The sequence below is a fragment of the Patagioenas fasciata genome, chromosome 3, assembly GCF_037038585.1.
Source record: "Patagioenas fasciata isolate bPatFas1 chromosome 3, bPatFas1.hap1, whole genome shotgun sequence".
NCBI classification, from domain to species: Eukaryota; Metazoa; Chordata; class Aves; order Columbiformes; family Columbidae; genus Patagioenas; species Patagioenas fasciata.
The window spans coordinates 71579843-71598098 of record NC_092522.1 but is presented as its reverse complement, the minus strand read 5'-3'; the positions used below and the strand labels follow the sequence as shown (position 1 = coordinate 71598098).

The 18256-nt window shown below is 35.4% G+C and overlaps 1 protein-coding gene across 4 annotated transcripts in view; it reads right to left on the bottom strand.

Moving 5' to 3' along the window:
• Positions 1-17666, bottom strand: part of TRDN (triadin) — a 221109-nt gene extending 203443 nt beyond the window's left edge. For all 4 annotated transcript variants that reach the window (XM_071806589.1, XM_071806590.1, XM_071806591.1 and 1 more), the window contains exon 1: positions 17132-17666. In XM_071806589.1, the coding sequence (XP_071662690.1) occupies positions 17132-17153 (22 nt within the window). In that variant the 5' untranslated portion in view covers positions 17154-17666. The remainder of the gene's footprint in view (positions 1-17131) is intronic.
• Positions 17667-18256: the final 590 nt, after the last annotated feature.

The following is an 18256-nucleotide window of genomic DNA, read 5'->3' as shown; positions in this document are numbered from 1 at the left end:
TATATATACCCATAAGTCATAGTGAAGAGACCTGACCCCAACTCTCTTACCAGAGACAGAAGAAAAAGGCATTTTTAGCCAAGAAGAATACAGAAATTGCTATACTAAGATTAATGTAGGGGGGGAAAAAAAAAAAAAGTATTAAAAAGACTTTGCCAAAAAAGTGGAGAGACAAATTTCCTTATCTGACAAAAGGGGAAAACTAAAATAAGTGCTCACGTCAAGTTAGTCATCTGTGTCACTGATAGGTCTCATCTGTAAATAACAATTTACTATGAAACTATTACAGGTCATGCTTTCTGCGAGAGAGAAAACTGAAAGAGGTCTACTGAAGAAAATTGTTATATGGCTTGCAAAACAGTATAACCGATTTCATGAGAGATAGGAGTTAGCTATAGTCAATAGTAAACAGGAACAGATGAACCAAGGTCTACTGTCAGGGAGTTATTTTCTAATAACTGTGAGAGTATTCCATCTGTATACTTACAGAACAGTTAAAGGCAAATGTACTGCATAAGCACCTAAAATACTAGGGAAACAAGGTTTTCTAAAGCTTACTTCAAAACTTATGGGACAATTAAAATGCACCCCCGAAATGCTTTCTGATATACTGTTTGTATTCAGTGTGTGTTCTCATAAGAAAAGAATTCTAGGAAGCAGTGGCAGTCATGATAGAAATTACTCCTGTGAAGGTCTTGTTTTGTTTTTTCTTTCTCGGTCTGGAAGAATCCTTTGGAAAATATCCCTTCCGTTTTAGGGCACAAGAGGGCGCTTGAACTGGCACCAAGGAATAGAATTCAGTTTTAGGTAAAAGTTAAGGGTGTGTTTTATAATTTACTTTTTGCAACACTGATTGCAAAAATAGTAATCTGAAGTTGAAGTTTAACCTTGATAGACTGAATTAATATTATCATTCACCTCTGATGTTTGTTTGGGAATGATCTCAATGGGCAGCTGAGACACAGGGTAGGCTGTCACAGTTGGGACAGCTGATCTTTGTTGGGGGGACATATTCACAATACATCTGTCATCTAAAATGTGTTCTGAGATGTTCAAGAGCTGGGAAATCTTTACACTATCTTACAAACATTTCTTAAATAGAAACTACAAATACATATTAGAAGCTACAGATACATCTTAGTAGAAAACTTTTTTTTTAAGAAAGTAGTATTTCTGGAGAAAATGGCATATTTTTGAGACTACTGAGACCCATTCTAAGTAACAAAATCTTTGACCAAGTAGGAAACAATGCTCTCCCTTACTCACAATCATTCCTGAACCAGCTGCCATCAAGTAGCAATGCCTTAATCCATTTTATTCAGGATTATACCCTGGCTGAGCTTTGGAACCTGTGAAAAACGTGCCAGTTCAAGTCCAGTGAGAAAAGACCACTACGTAGCATTCATGTACAGGTACAGAGTCTTAGCTATCTTTTCTTCTCTTCCTGTGAAGATATTTTTATGGCACCACATCTACACACTGAAAAGATTAAAAAAATGAGATTTAAGATTCCTTGGAGTTTACACAAGGAAAAAAATATCACTTCAGTAATCATATCCATTCTCTGCATTCTTCCTTCTGTCAGCCCAAATCAATCAACACCCATCACCAGAAGAAGGTTGTGACCAGATTTTAGAAATTTTAAGCCATACCAGAGTTTTACACAGAAATAAATTAAGAACAAATGAGACTCTTAGTGGATCTCCTTTGTACCCATACCTAAGACCAGAGGACTTCTAATGTTGCTGATTTTCACACTACCACATTCTGATCAAACAAAACCAGAAGAGTAGCTTAAGAGCACAATGAATAGACTACAAATTGTTTTAGGGATTCTTGCTTTTGTGAGCTGGAAATTAGGCTTACAAACCCTCCTCATCTAATTTTATCTAAGTGACTGTAGATTGACCTGCAATTTAAATCTTCTTATCACACCTCTTCATATCTCTGCAGAGTAAATGAGATAAAATAATAAATACCTCAACTGCCCAAACAGATATAAGATTCAGAGCGGTCTCTAATTTATTCCAGTGATAAATGTCAAGAAGTGGTTACCTGGCTACATTATTTAGTTCCAGAAACAGAGCCATTCTGTATAATGATTCCTAGAAATATCCCTAGCTAGACAGTGAGATATCCATGTGGCATATAAAATAAAACTTGACATTATGGCAAATTTGGATTAAAATATTTGCACAAGTAAATATGGTTCCATACCTCTCCACTATTAGTCATCTGAAGAAACTATGGAATCCAAATTCAGATTTTAGGGGTCAGCTATGACTTTTTCTTGAAAAAAAATGGATGCATGAAAAGCAATACTTTGATGTGTGCACCTAAAAATGTTCTTTGTTTTATTTCCAAACTACAAGTGAAGTTCTAATTTCTACACCAACTCTAACTTGCAATGTCATATACAATAACCAGGGAAATTTGCATGGAAGACCAAGAAGTGCAAGGTTATTTTTTGTGTGTATTGTATTATTGTTATATAGGTAGGATTTGTTTTTCGCTTAGTCTTTTCTGGTGTGTAACAAGGGCATTACACAACTCCTGTGATTTACAGAGAGACAGTTGATAGAATTATCAGCTGATGAATGTAGCTCAAGACTTGTCTTTTTCCTACATAAGATACTAACTTATTTTCCCATGCAGCAGAGTAAATCCAAATCCCAAATGAATGTATTTTTCAACTATGTATACCACAACATTATATAGTAACAGTTTTCACATAAAGCAATAATAATGTAATTTTAAACCAACTTTTTTTTTTTTTTTCCACTAAACACAGAATTGCCACTGCTAGTACAGAACAGGTTGCTAATATTGTGGATATATCTATTTTTTTCAGAACTAAGTTGCTGAACCATGAAAATAAAAATGATTTTTTCCCTACCTTCTTGAAAATGAAAATTTTATCCATATAAAAGCTGTAATGCCTAAGGAGGATGTTTTTGCTATAGGATTCAGGTATTAGCAAGGAAAAAAGAATTTTGATCCATGGTTTAATTGTTAAGTGACTCAGAGAAGTGACATCCTAATCTTGAAAAGGATTCATATGAAAGATTTACTTGTAGGCTAACAATGCTTTAAATGTATTCAGTGACTGACAAGGTAAAAATCTTCTTGAATTCAAAGATACCTAAACCAGAATATGATTTCTTGTTAATATCTATCTATATAGAGTATGTCTAAAATACCTCTTTATCCTACTTAAATTAAGCTTCTAAGTATATAACCCAAACCAGGAAGAATGCACTAATGGTAAGACTGAGAGACATGAGAGACATATTTTTGAAATTATTTTAACTGTAAGATTCCAAATTTTAGGATACAAATTCAGAGTATACATGCTTATGCATAGCATAGAGTGTTGCAAAATGTTAATTAGTTTTAATTCATTCTCATCGCATTTTCCTAATCAGTACTAGAATACTGATGGAACAAAATAGTTTATACATGTCTGAGTTTACCTTTCTGGGCATGTCTCTGCCCTATTCATGGATCAGGTTTACATTTACTTATGTTTTTGGAATGTGAATCTTTCTGAACTTCATAGCCTCTATCAGTTCCTGTGTCTGCATTAAAACACTAGAAGCCAAGACAAAATAGGTTTCCACTTTATTTGGTCATGGAAAACTAATTAACATCTGAGTGGACTGCAGCAAAGCAGTCCTCAAACCTCAGTGATACATCTTAGAACAGAGGAAAACCTTTCCACTGTTCTTAATGGCATAATTAATGCAAAAATAATTTGTAAGGTTAAAGTCTTGCTTCACTGCAGTGCGAAAGGGTTTATTCTGAATTTAAAAAAAACCCCTCCATCTCAAGGTGGCCCTTCCATATTGTTATTGCGAACTGGAACAGAAAGTGAGCTCCACCAGGGAAAAACTTTGACCTGGCTGAAATGAGAGTTTCCTTATTTCCCTCCATTGATTCTTAATCAAACAATCTTTAGTATCTGCTATAAACATGCACAAAGTCATCGCAAAACAATTCAGCTCTCATTCGCAAGCTATAACACCTCCCCGTGTTCTCTGAAATAGCAGAACCATACAGTAGGAGCTCCAGTATTCCAAGCCCACAGTAATAGCAGGTGTTCCAAAATTTCCACTCAGCTTGCATGAACATCAGACACTTGTAGGACCTCTGTAACACTCCTGGTATCTTGCCCCAATCTTAGTCTTTTGTGCTTTACTCTCTGACTCTCCTGGTGGTAGAAAAGGAGAAGAAAAAATGTTGCATATCTATGCCTGAAGTTCAATCATAATGCCTGAAAAGGATTTTATGCATATTTGTCCTGATTTCATCCCACTCTCCTTCATCCAATGGAAAAAAACACCCTTTGTTCCATATCAATGAAATAGAGACAGCAGCTGAAAGGACATTTTTAGCCTGGTATTGCTGCCCAAACTGCCTGTGCTATATTCACAAATCTATGAATGCTCAAACACATCAACAAAAACAATGTTTTCCTGTTTACAAAAAAGATTCATATAGTCTCAAAGTGTGCAATTATGTTCTGGGTTTTTTATAGATCCTCAAATCTGGATTTGTTTGCCCCCAGTCTTATAATATTTATCTTCCCCTCCGCTCACGCTCTGATGTAAGGCCATTCTATTTTCATTCAAAAGAAAGTAAATGATGCAGCAATTAAGTGGAGAGTGAAAGCCACATTGGAAGTCTGACAGGAGACAGACCTGAACCTGGGTCTTCTGCTTTAACTTCTGGCTCATTGCTTCTCCATATTCTGTAATTTTTAAGCTAAATATATCACAGGCTTCCTCTGAGTGTAGTTGTTTGTATTCTCTTCCCATCTTTTCAAGCCATTTTTACGCATTCAGCTTGTGTATAAAGTTTCTTGAAATCTTTAAATCTTGGATTTTAAGAGTACCAAAGCTACTGCTACCTTCTCATTTCAGGAAACTTTCAAGCAATTCTCTGAAGTTTCTTTAATATTAATACAGCAGTCTCAACTGATAACTTTGTCAGTATAATAAAAAGAGATAGAGATGTCCTCTGCAGATGTAGAAGTTGATAGTCCTTTCTAAATTTTTAAAAAAGCTTTCAAGAGCTACTTAGTTATTCTGTATACATCTTTGCGAGATTTTGCTGGCTGTTATATCCTGGTCAAAGGCCTATTCATCATCTAACCTTTCTTTATTAATTTCCTTTTCTATTATATCAACAGACTTCAGCTTCAGCTGTAATTAGATAAGTGCTAATAAATAAAAAATGCATACGTTCTCATTTATTGAAGATGAACATTTGCATTACAGTTGATATTTCAGCCTTGACTGTATTCTTATGGTCACATAACCGATAATCTTTCACTCACTAACACAATTCATCCCCGAAAAAGTACAATACATTCAGAAAGCTATTGAAGTATTATGGTGGAAGACAAGAATAGACACAAAGTGTATCTAAAATAATTGAATGACTAATAATGAATTAGAGAAGTAGGCCATAAGACATTCTACTACACTCGCTATAACTTTTCTTGGCTTTTAATTTAAGGTAGTGCTTGAATTAAACTTTAGGCCAAGTGTCACAGAGAAACTGTGAAAGACTCTGTAAAGGATGATATTTTTAAAGAACTCTACGTACATACTGCACAGCATCCCATGTACTCCCTAGAATCTGTGCCTCAGGCTACTTGATAAGTGCAGAAAAGCTAAAGTATGTTTAGGGTTCTTCCATTGTTGGGATCTACAAGAAAAGGTTCATACCACCTAACCAGGCAAATAAGACTTAAATAAGACATGAGTCTTATTTACAGATGAGCCTGTTTCCAAATCTGGATCATTCCTTCACATCCTGCTGATCAGGGCAGGAGTGGTATTATTAGCTTTTAAGGGACATTCATGAGATATCTGTTGTGTGAAGGAGCTGGAATGTTTTCCTTGTCACCAAACGGGCAAGTGCAGGTTAGATTTTCTTCCCTCCACTTCCATATGCTCAGACCTGTCGGACTACAACCTGACAGAGTCCCTTGAGTATTCATTTATTGAAGAGTGCTGTTCCCTAGAAAAAACACTACACGAATGGACTTGAAAGACCATTAAACATCAGGAGATTGTTAAAGTCAATGTTCCTGTGATCAAGTGTTGCAAATGTTGTTAAAATTCTGCAGCTATAAATAAGGGTAACATATACTTCTCCTGGAAAAATACTGTCAGGATTTGTGTCGTGTGCAGTGTAGTTCTGTTCCAGCTAATACTTCACATCACCTTTAGTCAGGAGTTACTCCTCTGCAGAAAGAAGTATAGATTTAAAAGAGCTTAGATGTATATAGTGGAAATTTGGATAAGTAACTTTTATAGAGAATAAATTCAGATGATACCTTAGGAAGCACACAAGGCATGAAAATGGCATTTGTACAAGATATTTGTGGAAAATTAACAGTCCATATGCTGGGAAATTCACATTATTCATGTCTATGTCCAAAAAAGGGTTTGTGAAATGCTGGTTATAAAACCAGTGAAGAACAAACTAATTTATGATTTTCTTATCTTCCCACTTCATTGCCCTAGTGTCTAAGCAAGCTGGAAACACAAAACAAAAGAGACATTGCTGCAACAAAGTAAATCAGCAACTTACTAACAGATAAGGACTAAAAATTTATTCTCTTTCAGACAGAACCTGTGCTCTTTTTTTTTCAGCTGATGAGAGACTGTTGTAGTTCTAATTTCATTCAAAACCATTGAAAATATTCTCTCCAATCACTGTGAGAATAAAAGGTAATATTTCTACATTTAATGCATCAGAAAAGTTTGATTCTTCTAATTAAAAGAATGAAAGGCATAAAAGAAGAGGAAAGATTGAAAGCAAACATAGATATGAAGTCTTGACTAGCTGAAAACAAGAGAATATTTTCTAAAAAAAGATTCAGAGATTTTGCAAACTTCATGTAGACAACTTTCATTAAAGACCTAAATAAGTTCATCTATTTTTTGAAGACTTAGAATTATTCAATCAGACAAAGTGAAATAATTCTCAACAAAAAATTTAAGGTATCAAAGATTGTGTTAATAGTACCAACAATAGTGATTTCAAAGGTATTGACTTGGTAAATTCAATGAGTCAACAAATGTAAAAGAGTTTATAGTAAATGTAAAAAGTGGAATAAAAATAGGATGGAGACAAAGAAAAAGGTGGAACGGTATCTTCGAGAATATGAGTGTAGAGAATGTATTTTGTAAAAACATGAACACATTAGCTGAGTTTTCATTCACAATAAGTTGAACCAGTGAATTTGTGGGAAGGTTGTTTTCACTTGTTATTCCCTAGGGATAGCTGACAAAAGTCATTTGTTAATGGAATAAAAGAATCTTTATAAATTAAAGTTATTGTAAGATTCTAGGGTAGTGACTGTTTCTTGCTACAGGAAATAAGGTGATGAGTCCAATGACGTCCTTACCTCTAGGCACTACCACAGGAAAAAAAAAAAAGAAGCAAAAAATAGAGCCAGTGCCACTTTATACTTCTGGCATCCTCTGCAGGTGCAGTATTATTTCTGGTTTTCCACGCTTAGCATGACGCGTTGAAGAGTGGATAGCAACCATATTATAAAACTAACCTAGTCATCTGTATCTCTTTTGTAAAACTGCCTTTAGCACTTCTCAGTGTGAGATGCATTAGCATATACTGGGTAAAAAAAAAAAAAAAAAAAAAGAAAGAATGGAAAATATATTCTTAAAAGAAACTTCCTGCTAATTAGTTTTTAAGACAAAAGCCTGGCCCTCATTGTTTTGCCTGTATAGTTGAAATTATATTGAATTCATTAGCTTGGGCAAAATTGCACATTGACCCCTCACGCTTATATCTGCTTATGCACATTTAATTCACATTTAATTTTAATTTTAAGTGTGTGCTGAGGCCTCATCAATAGTTGCAGCTAACTTTGCAAATCAAAATGTATTTCCTGAAGTTGCATTCTCACATATTTGTAGCTGTTTTCTCCATAATTTCCAAAGTTACTACATTCTTTTCTTTCCAGAAAAACAGCCACCTAGTGAAGTTTCCCTTGTGATCTTTCTTACATGAGCTCTGCACAAATCAGTAAAAGAAAACAAAAATCATCACAGGAAACCTCTAGTTCAATAGCAACTTGCAGACAAAATATAATAAAGTTGTTGGGTTGAACTAGATGATCTCCAGAGGTCACCTTCAACCCAACCATTCTGTATTACAAAATCTATGGATTTCCCACTAGCGACAAATGCAGGGAATAGGGATGGAGATCTGTCTCTGGGTAGAGAGCTCCAGTGCATTTGTTTCTGGAAGGGGAAGGAAGAGAGAAAGTAGGTTGGGAAAGAAGAGTTTTGTCTGTTACTGATCTGGAAATTTGTCACTTCATCTGGTTTACTAACAGCAGACTAGCACACTACATTCTCCAGAGCATTTCAGGTGGTTTTTACGTAATCAATACAAAATTGCAATGTCTAGAACAAGAGCTTTATTTTAGGATAAATGTATCTCACATGGATTAATTCTGGCTCGGCATCTGATAACAGGGCTACTCCTGCTGTGAAAAAACTGCTTGTATTTAATCCTGAGTTGACATGCCACTTACCAATGTGATAACTTTATCAAATATATTTACAGATTAAAAAATGAAGCTTTTTGAGCTTCTTTTTTTCTTTTTTTTTTTTTTTTTAAGCAGGAGAAAAACTTATATCCCCAGAATTCACTCTCTACTATCAAAATAACATCTTCATTGACTTTAGAGGTTGTTACACAATTAAGAGCAGATTACATAGTGGTTTTGCTCCAAGTGATAGAATGTAGTCAAGCCATTTGGTCATGTAGCTCTCCCAGGAAGACAGGGGTGACATTCAACCTCATCATAGATCTTTTGCTATTATTAGTGTTATAATAATAGTCCTGTAAAAAAACAAACCAAACAAACAGTACATTTAAAGGAATGAGTCTAACTTCAGATATCTCCCTGTGAAATGTTCACATTTTTTAATCCTATCATGGATGATGATGCAACAAAAAGCTTAGGAAGAAGAGGGTTTGAAGTTTTCCCTTAAAAAAAGAAAAACAATTGAAATTCTATTAAATTGACATTATGATTGCAGTTTAAATATTTGGATTATAAAACTATGAAAATTATATAGTTTGAACTGTATCATATATAGGTGATCTTGCCTTTTTGGGATGTTAAATTCTGGATCATATATCCTCATGTATCAATTCAGTTGACTTCAGGAGGAGTTACATAGATAGACCTGAAGCCAAAATTAAGGTCCTAACTGATACAGAAGGAAAAGGTCAAAGCAAAATGAGGATATTAGCATTTGAATAGAAGTATTAAATTATGTCTTTAAAAACAGTAAAATAGTAACCAGAAAATTATATTTATGATAATTGTGTCAATTGTGGATAACCTCTTAGTGAAGATTGAAACAAGATTTACCCTTCCTGACATGCACAGAGAACCACAACTTAAATCTACATAATGGAATATAGGAAATCGTTCATTTGCATACCAAAGGAGGCTCAGATTTATTGTACCATTGACAATTTGACTTCAGGCAAAGGTACAGAGATACTTTTGAAGTTCCCTGAACATAAGCATGTACAGGGAGTAGCAGGTCTTTACTCATTACGTATTTGTAAAGGATTTTTTAAAGCTTTCTTTGAAGATGGAGAGAGGATGCTTCTCCAGTGAGAAAGTTCTTCTGTGTCTGGCATTTTATATTTTCCTTTCTTACGGTAAATGCCTTCACATGGAACCAAGCAGAAGTTTTAGGCCAGAGATAAGTTCACACTGTGCTGTAGGACTCAAGTGAGGCTTATTCAGGTCTTAAAGCCACAGCTTTTCCATTCTGATTTCTAAAGGCAAAACTCCGCACTGACCATGATTTTGAGCAACTTAACTGATTTGACTGAAATTGTAAATAGGTGAGTTTTAGCATAGGCAGTTTTGTTTTGTTTACTCCCCCTTACATTACATGATCTCTTTTGTTAGCTCAGTTCTTTTCCTTAAAATCTATGGAGTCTGAAGAAAAATGTAGCTACTTACTACGTGCTTTACCATATTCTTCTAACTATGTTTTGCATTTAGAGAAGGGACTAGAGTTACATCTCTGGCATACTACCTGCAGTCTTGTCTATTGAATCCTTGGAAGAGGGAGAAAAGAAAAATGAAAACCATTACAGGGCAAAAAAAGTATCAGAGGCTGTGAAGAAAGAGAGAATGTGGGACAGGACAAGATGCATTGGCAGTGTCATCTGATATCTCTTCTGCTACCTATTGGTGTCACTTTACCGTTAGTAAAATATTTGGTAGCCATGTTGCTTCGTAATTCCTGAAATACTTGCTTATATAAGCCAACTGTGCTGTAGGTACATATTAGAAATAAAACTAGAAGCTAAAACTTACAAGTCCCTTTTGACAACACACAGTTTAAACATGTTCCCACTCAGGGATCCAAAGTCTGAATTATCATGTTCCAATGTACCAAAACAAGATTTATATAAATAAACATGGCTAGGACTAAAATGTTAAATAATCATAATTACAATAAAAATCTTTAATGCTAACAAGAGAATATGACAGTGGGATCATATGGATAGGAACTATAGCTTACGTGCACAGCTTAAACTCTTAAGATGCAGTGACTTTACAGTTCAGATCTGCTTATCTACCTCATGTTCCCTGTTACCAGTCTGATCTGCCAAATAAAGCAGTAAGGATATTAAATCTTCACATCTCTGTAAAGTTCTATTTCACCATACATTTGAATGTGTTTTAAATTAGTGTGAAAGAACTGCAGAAAAAAAAACGTTGCTGTTTTACACCTGTCTATACATCTGCAACTACTGAAGACATTTCAGTATTAATCTGTAATAATTCTCCTTTTTAAGCCCCTACCAAATGACGGTACAGTGAGGAAAGGCAGGGAATATAATTGTTGGTGCTTTTGGAATGACAGAGTTTTCTTTCAATGCTTTTAAAAATACATATTTGAAAATTAAATATGAAATTAAGAAAACCTGTGCTAAGGATTACACTTTTACACTACTATGCACTTTTAAACTGCTATGTATAGAAATCATTTTTACTTAAACAAAAAGCTACGATCTAGCCCTTACAATTGTGAAGAAAGTTAAAGAAATCACTGAGCTATTGGAAATCACTAGCTAAGCAGATGGAGTCAAATTAAGTTAGGCTTTTATTTGAGAGTATAACCTGTTTGCAAATGCAAATAATATGTTCTTAATTTCAGTTTATTTTACCATTTGAACTAAATTATTATCTTATTCTATGTCAAGAAGTAATTAGATTTTTTTTTTCAAAGTAGAAAATATGTTTTCTTTCTCTAACCTTTGAATAAACATTACATTAAAGAAAATGAGCTCTATTAGTTATATATTCTTCTAGGATGCAGTGGCCAGAAACCAAATTATTAATAGCATTGTATTTGTTTAATTAATCACTTAGCTTCTCAAAACAGACTCTATTTAAAGTTGACTTTCCCTATACATCCAGTACATTTACAGTACACAAATAAGAAATTTTAGAATGCTGGGTTTGTACCATTTTAATCGAATTCCAATTTTCATCTTAATTAAGCTTGGCAGCAATCACAAGTAAAAATTAAATCACTACCTAGTAAAAAAAGAAATGCACCATTTACCATTCTTTATTATTGGAAAAAAAAAAAGACCAAAACCAAAGCAAAAAACACACACAAACCAAAACAAAAACAAACAAAACAACACAAAAAAACCCAAACCAAAACAACAACAACAACAAAAAACAAACCACAAACAAACCAAAAACAACGAAAAAACCCCACGTCATGTAAGGACTGCAAAACTGGATAAATGGTTTAATAGAGAGATATTTAATTACCCTTCTCTCTGAGAGTAAAAGGCACAATTTTAGTGAGAAAGGTTGTAGTCAGGCACCATACTGGTAGCCGGCCAACAGGCATCAGTGTCTCTTTTCCATTCTTTTGGGAAAAAATGATAGAAGACATACGTAAAAAAAAAAATTCAAAATGCTGTTTTGAAATCCAGGTTTCTTGTTTGCTGATTTAACTCATGACTAAAATCGGTGATTTAAAAGGTTTTTCAATCATTTTGATTTAAAGCAATCTGCCCTCTACTTCTTTAAATATGATTTAAGCTGGTAAAATGAGCACTGTCCACTAGTTCAATCTTCTTAAACAGAGCAGGAACCAGGGGATATCAGCATCAGTAAGAAAATGAAAGCTTCTCCATTTCTGTAAGCAGTTGACCTGCCTCAAAAAGGGCAACTCTGGTTTATCTGTCCTCAGTGTGTCCTGGACTGAAGCCAAACTTGCATCAAGAAATGTGTTTTAAACTAAACCAGTAACTGCTTTCCAGAGCGGAGCAATAAAAGCAGGAGTAATCCACTTCTTACTCAGTGTTTACATTGGAGAGAATGGATAAAAATACTCAAAATATTAATACACAAGATTTTTTTCAAGGATTAGGTATCTCAGTGTATAGATTTGGACTTTTGAAAACATAAGTAGTTTCACAGATTTCATTTTTAAATCACCGGGAACTGATCACCACAATAACTTGAAAACACTACTAGGCTTTTGAACATATTTCTCATTATGTAAGCGACCTTAAGATAAGTTTCCAAATAATTTTGAGCACAACATTCCCTTACAAAAATTCAATAAATGATCTGACCTACAGCCCATCTGTTTGCATACAAGCTAAACATGAGTTAACTACACACACACACTTTCAGTCTGCCATGGACTAGCAACATGATGCATTACCTTCAGTCTCTGGTATATAGGTTTTAACGCTTCTTGCTGTCCTAGCTACCTGAGGGGTTAACTAAGGTAATGATATCTTAGAGTATCTCTGTACCAACTGAACATGCATAGATACCATACCAACTGTGAGTAACATTGTACACAAATTCTTAAACCTAAAACTTAAGCTAACAAATTTGTCCTCATGCTTGCATGCCTCAACAGGCTACGAGAAAGCATCCAGGCCGCAGCCAAGATAACCAGCTCAGTTATCCAGGCCCTCAGGCACAGGAGAATCCAAGTTTTAAGGGATTTCACTGAGAATTTGTAGCTTCTATTCCCCCAAAGACTTACTTTTTTACAGGCAGTCTGGGTTTTCCTACTTTTTATCACTCCAGGTAATTAGGCTGTTGATTTTACCTGGTACTTCTGAAGAAGAGCAGACTGATTCCTCCAAAAAATCATTACCAAAATTGTTGTGTTTTCCTTACCCCACTGCAAAAGGTATACTATCCGCTTCCTAATCATCACTGAAAACAGAAAAATACATACTCTAATTTTGCAAATTCGCTTTTCGTAAAAAAATTCTATAGAAACCTCCTAACTCAATGGTTAAATGGCAGTCTAACTAAAGGTTAGGAAACACATCACATGCCTTTAGCCACAGGATGAATCACCTAATCTAATTTATTTATCTATGCCCCTTTTTCAGACAGTACCACTGGCACCTCTGGCAGTGACTCATGAATTACCATGAGAAATAGCTATTTCGCTCTTGCCTGCTGTGTGACTTTGCTAAACTTTTTGCCAACTGAAGAGTGTTGTTAGCTTCTAGCCATCACGCTCATGAAGTTGTTATGATTTTACCCCCTGGCTCTTGTGTGTTATTTCTCATACATTATCAGTTTCATGTATATTAATCTTCAAGCATATAGATCTTGTTAAACATGTCTTTTGAAATGGTTAACATCTTAAAACATTTCATAGTCATCAAATAGCCTGAAAAAGGTCTGAAATCCAGAAGCTAATTTTGATTTTGTCACTGACAAGCTGTGTGTGGCCTCAGGGCCAGCCTGTCTCCTTGCAGCCTGCTCAGAGACAGAGGGAATGTGTAGTTGCACAGCTCTCAGCAGCAAAATAAGGACCAAATTGTGACTCATTGTCACATTTCTATTTGACTCCTGCTTCTTTCTTGCTCCACTGGGGAAATAAGTTGTGGCAGACAAACAGCTGACGCAGAAACCTTGTCTTTCTCCTCTCCTCACCTCCCCGGATTAGATCAGTGCACAGTCTCCGGTGCATTGCAGCAGGCAGAGCTGTGTGTCTGTTCATTCTTCCCTGCGTGGGAGGATAAAGTGCCAGGGGCCGGTCATCAGCCTTGCACTGTGACCTGCAATAGATTGGACTAGAAAGGACCAACTGTAGGGCTGCTGCTGGAGCTATTGTGCACATACAAATTCAGCTGTACATTGGTAGAAGCCATTTCTCAGAGGTGTCAGGCTTTTTGTATTCATATTTCAGTGGTGGCAGCTCTAACTACATCTGCCATTGAGTCTAGTCCAGTCCCCATTTGTAATAATAATAATCATAATGATTATGATGATGATGATGATTATTATTTGTAATAATAGTAGTAGTAGCAATAATAGTAATAAATATCCTGAGACTGTTGCAAAGCCAGAGTACTTAGTATCTGTACTGAGTTTTTTTTGCATACAGTTTTAAGGACTTCTGTGTTCTAATACTACATTTCTGTGGTTGCAATTACATGTAATATGAGGATGCTAAAGATAATCCTTTGGAATCTTCTCCTAAATATTTACCGGCAGGAGATCTGGGTCCTGCCAACTTTCTAAGGACATTTATAAACTGCCATCTTCAGAGTTCTCCTTTAGTCTTTCACCAGGTATCCTTCACCAGTATTTCCACAACTAACAATTTGTAGCTGTGGAAATGAAGAGACAGTGCATGTCACTTTAGGTGCAAGTAGACAGGCCAGGGTCATTGCTTGGTAGCTAAATTTTTAAGCTGCTTAGTCTCATTGTCATTATGTGATGTTGACCTGAAAGAGTACCCCGCTGGCCCTGTGCATCTGTCTCTGAATAGATCGTGGTATTGAAAAGGGGTCTCAGGAAAATGTATCTTGAGATGCACACCAAGAGTATCACTCTACCACAGCTGGACCACCTCTCTAAACCAGCAGCCACACTGGCCATGACAGTGTTAAAGCCTGCATCACTGTTGTGCTCTTTGACGTGTCAGCATGGTACTCCAAAAGGCAAGGAACCCGACAGTCTAAATGATATGTGACTGCCAGTGTAAAATTGAGTTAAGAACACCTACCACAGGGAGCAAGTACTTTAATCCTAATAAAGTGATGAAGACCACAGCAAATCATGGGCTGGCGTATAGTATGAAACAACATAAAATAAAAAAGGAATTGTGTGAAGCAAGAGGAATTTTAATTGTTTTTTATTTGTCCAAACTATATGTTGCTGAAGTTTAGATCTGAACTTTCAAACTGCCTTGTGAATGCCAGCAGTAGCCCCAGAGGAAAATAAACTGCGGTGAAACTTTAGCCCCAGGCTGAATTCTTAGTTTTCTGCCGTAAGTAAAATTTCCATCTTGTGGATCCAGAGTTTAAAAATCAGTCATTCAACATAAATCCATTCCAAATATAAGAAAACCAAACCAAAACAAAAATTAACTAAACTAAACTAAACTAATCATATGGCTTATTTACCTGCCATGCAGAAGGTCAGGTTACTGTGGAGCTGATGCCTCTTATCACTTCTCACTAGCAAAGTCTATTGTTTTGCACAGAAAAAAACACAGAAGAAAGACATACAATATAGCAGCTAAAGAGCACCTGTAAAAAGACTATAAAAGCACCATAACAACATACTTAGGCTCTTTGTTTTATTTTATTTTAAGGTCTTTAGTTTTCTTTCTTTATTAAGCTGCTAATAAAAGACTGGAAAGTCACTTCAAGACTGATCGAAAAGTCTTCTGGTTCTGCTACTGATCTTGAACTCAAAATCTTTTTTTTCTTTTTTTCCCTTGGACAACCTTGCAAGAGGTACTACCATACAGCCTCTCTGTCACTAATGTTACTAAACTACACAAAATATAATTTCACAGATTTCCTTGATAGCAGTTACAAAATAACCAATATTTCCACCAATGTGGTTAAGAATATCCAAATAAACTAGTGCTAGCACTTGGCTTAGGACTGTTAGGCTGAGCCACCTGTTTTGGCAGTATTTGCTGCCAGAAGCAAATTATAGATCAGTCCAACTGCTGATTAAAAAATCATATGCACTTTGTCTCCTTGCTGTGGCTAACCAGACATCAGGCAAGGATTGTACAATTTGACATAGTCCTGACATCAAGTCTTTAGAAGACAACAGGTTCAGTCTCTAACAGTGTTAAAAGCAGATCCTCTTACAAATATTAACAATGAAAAGTACAACTTTCATATACTGAAATACCATGTAACCTTCACAAGTAGAACAAAAATAACATTCAGGAGACTGTTTAAAGGCATTTTTTTTTGTAGTGTCATTATTATATTTGGATAAACAGTGGAGTAATTCACACTGAAAAAAAGGTTAGAATGAAATTCAACTAAAATATTCAGTATTAAATTTAAAGAAGGTTGCATTTTAAATATGTCCCCTGTCTCACTGTCATTGATGAAATGTTGTTATGCATCTATAATGTTATTTAAATATGAATGGTCCGGACATATTAAAGTACGTGAAATATTCATATTTTAGAATATTTATTTATTGGTTAATACAATCACCTTTCATTCTTGCAGGCCTAGCCCTGGCATATTTATTTCAACACAACTTTTGCTGATTCCTTTAGAAGTTTACCTGAATAAGGATTGCAGATTTGATAGCTTTTACCCTTCAGTAACTTCATGTACAGTTCACAAATACTTTGTGCTCCTTGTGGAAAAATCAGAGCCACCAAACTAAGCTACTTTGACTCTGTCAAATCTCTGATTATAAGGGACTACCAAAGCTTTACCTGAGCAAAAGTTCAAGGGTGGAACCACCTGACATTCAGATGTTTCCCTTCTTGTATCACTCTAATGGAGCTGCCTAAGCAGTGCTGTTCTGCAAATGTGACTAATACTATTTTTAGAGGTGTATAGAGAACAGTAACTGGTAGAAATTCAGGCTACAGGAGTGAAAAAGAAAAAAACAGGAAAGAAAAGTGGAAAGCAATGAAACAAACAAAATGATCCTAGGGTGAAAGTGTTATTTGCTAAGAGCAACAAATTGTATTGGCAGCCTAGCTCAATTACACTGTCAAAGTACATATAATTTTTGGTTAATTATATTGGAAAATAATTACCATACCTTCTGCTGTAATCTCAGCCATGATGATCAAGGTAAGAGATACTCTCTTAAAAAGGTCAAGATCTACCGCGGCAGCTTAGATACTACTTCTGGGTTGTTGGCTCTTGCAGGAGCTGCAGAATGAGAAGGAGGGAGGTCCTCTGCTTTTTCTACTTCTGTTCCTTCTTCTTTTGCACCCCTCTGAACTTTCTGTTTCCTCTGCAGACTCCTGTCCTACCACAGCAACTTAAGGCCTTCCAGAGGCAACCCTTAAAGCTCAGTCTAAAGTATCAGCTTCTAACAAAAATAGCCATGCCTCACAGTGAATCTTCAGCACGTTTTTTCTAATATCCTAAGAAACATGCAGACTACAAATAAAAAAGGAAAAAGGTGCAGCCCTAAACAGGACAGGAATGCATGGAAAAGCAGCAAAAAGAAAAAGAACTGGGGAAGAACTGTTTAACGCTCCTGCAGCCTCACTAGCATAATTGCAGTTCTTTGGAGGGTATGTCAGGAAACATGAAATATAGAGTTCAAAGTAACCTTATCCATCCCAGCTCAACTTTATTCTTAGCACACTCAGTGCTTAGCACATTCTTTCTGGCCTTATTTGGTTTGGGGAGGGTCCTATGAAGCTTACCGCTGACTAAGAGGGAGGGTAAATTTAGGTGATTTTCTCTACTTCAATTCTTAGTTGCAGTTCAGAGCCAATTAAGACAACACTTTAAACCTATGAAATTGATAACCTCTTCAGTTTGGAATTTTTTTATACTCTTCTGATATGCTGCAAATTTTATACATAGCTATGAAGTTGATCTAAGTATTATAGAATACTGTTAATGTAAAGAGTAATAGTTTATATAGTCTAAATGCATGAAGGTAATATGCAAAAGTATTAAGCAGATTAGATATTTTCTAGATCTGATTCATGGAAACAATTAAACAGCTCTGATTTTAAACACGACTTTGTAAAACTGAAAACAAGTAGGCTTCTAAAACAATGTAGAAGAACAAAAGTATTAACAATTCAAATGAGAGTAATAATTTAAAAACATGAGCAACATTTTCATTCCATTGCTTTTAATTTCACAGCTGTGGAATTACGTATGTAGGTAAGAGTCTGAAATTAGCAAAAAAGTGTCTTTG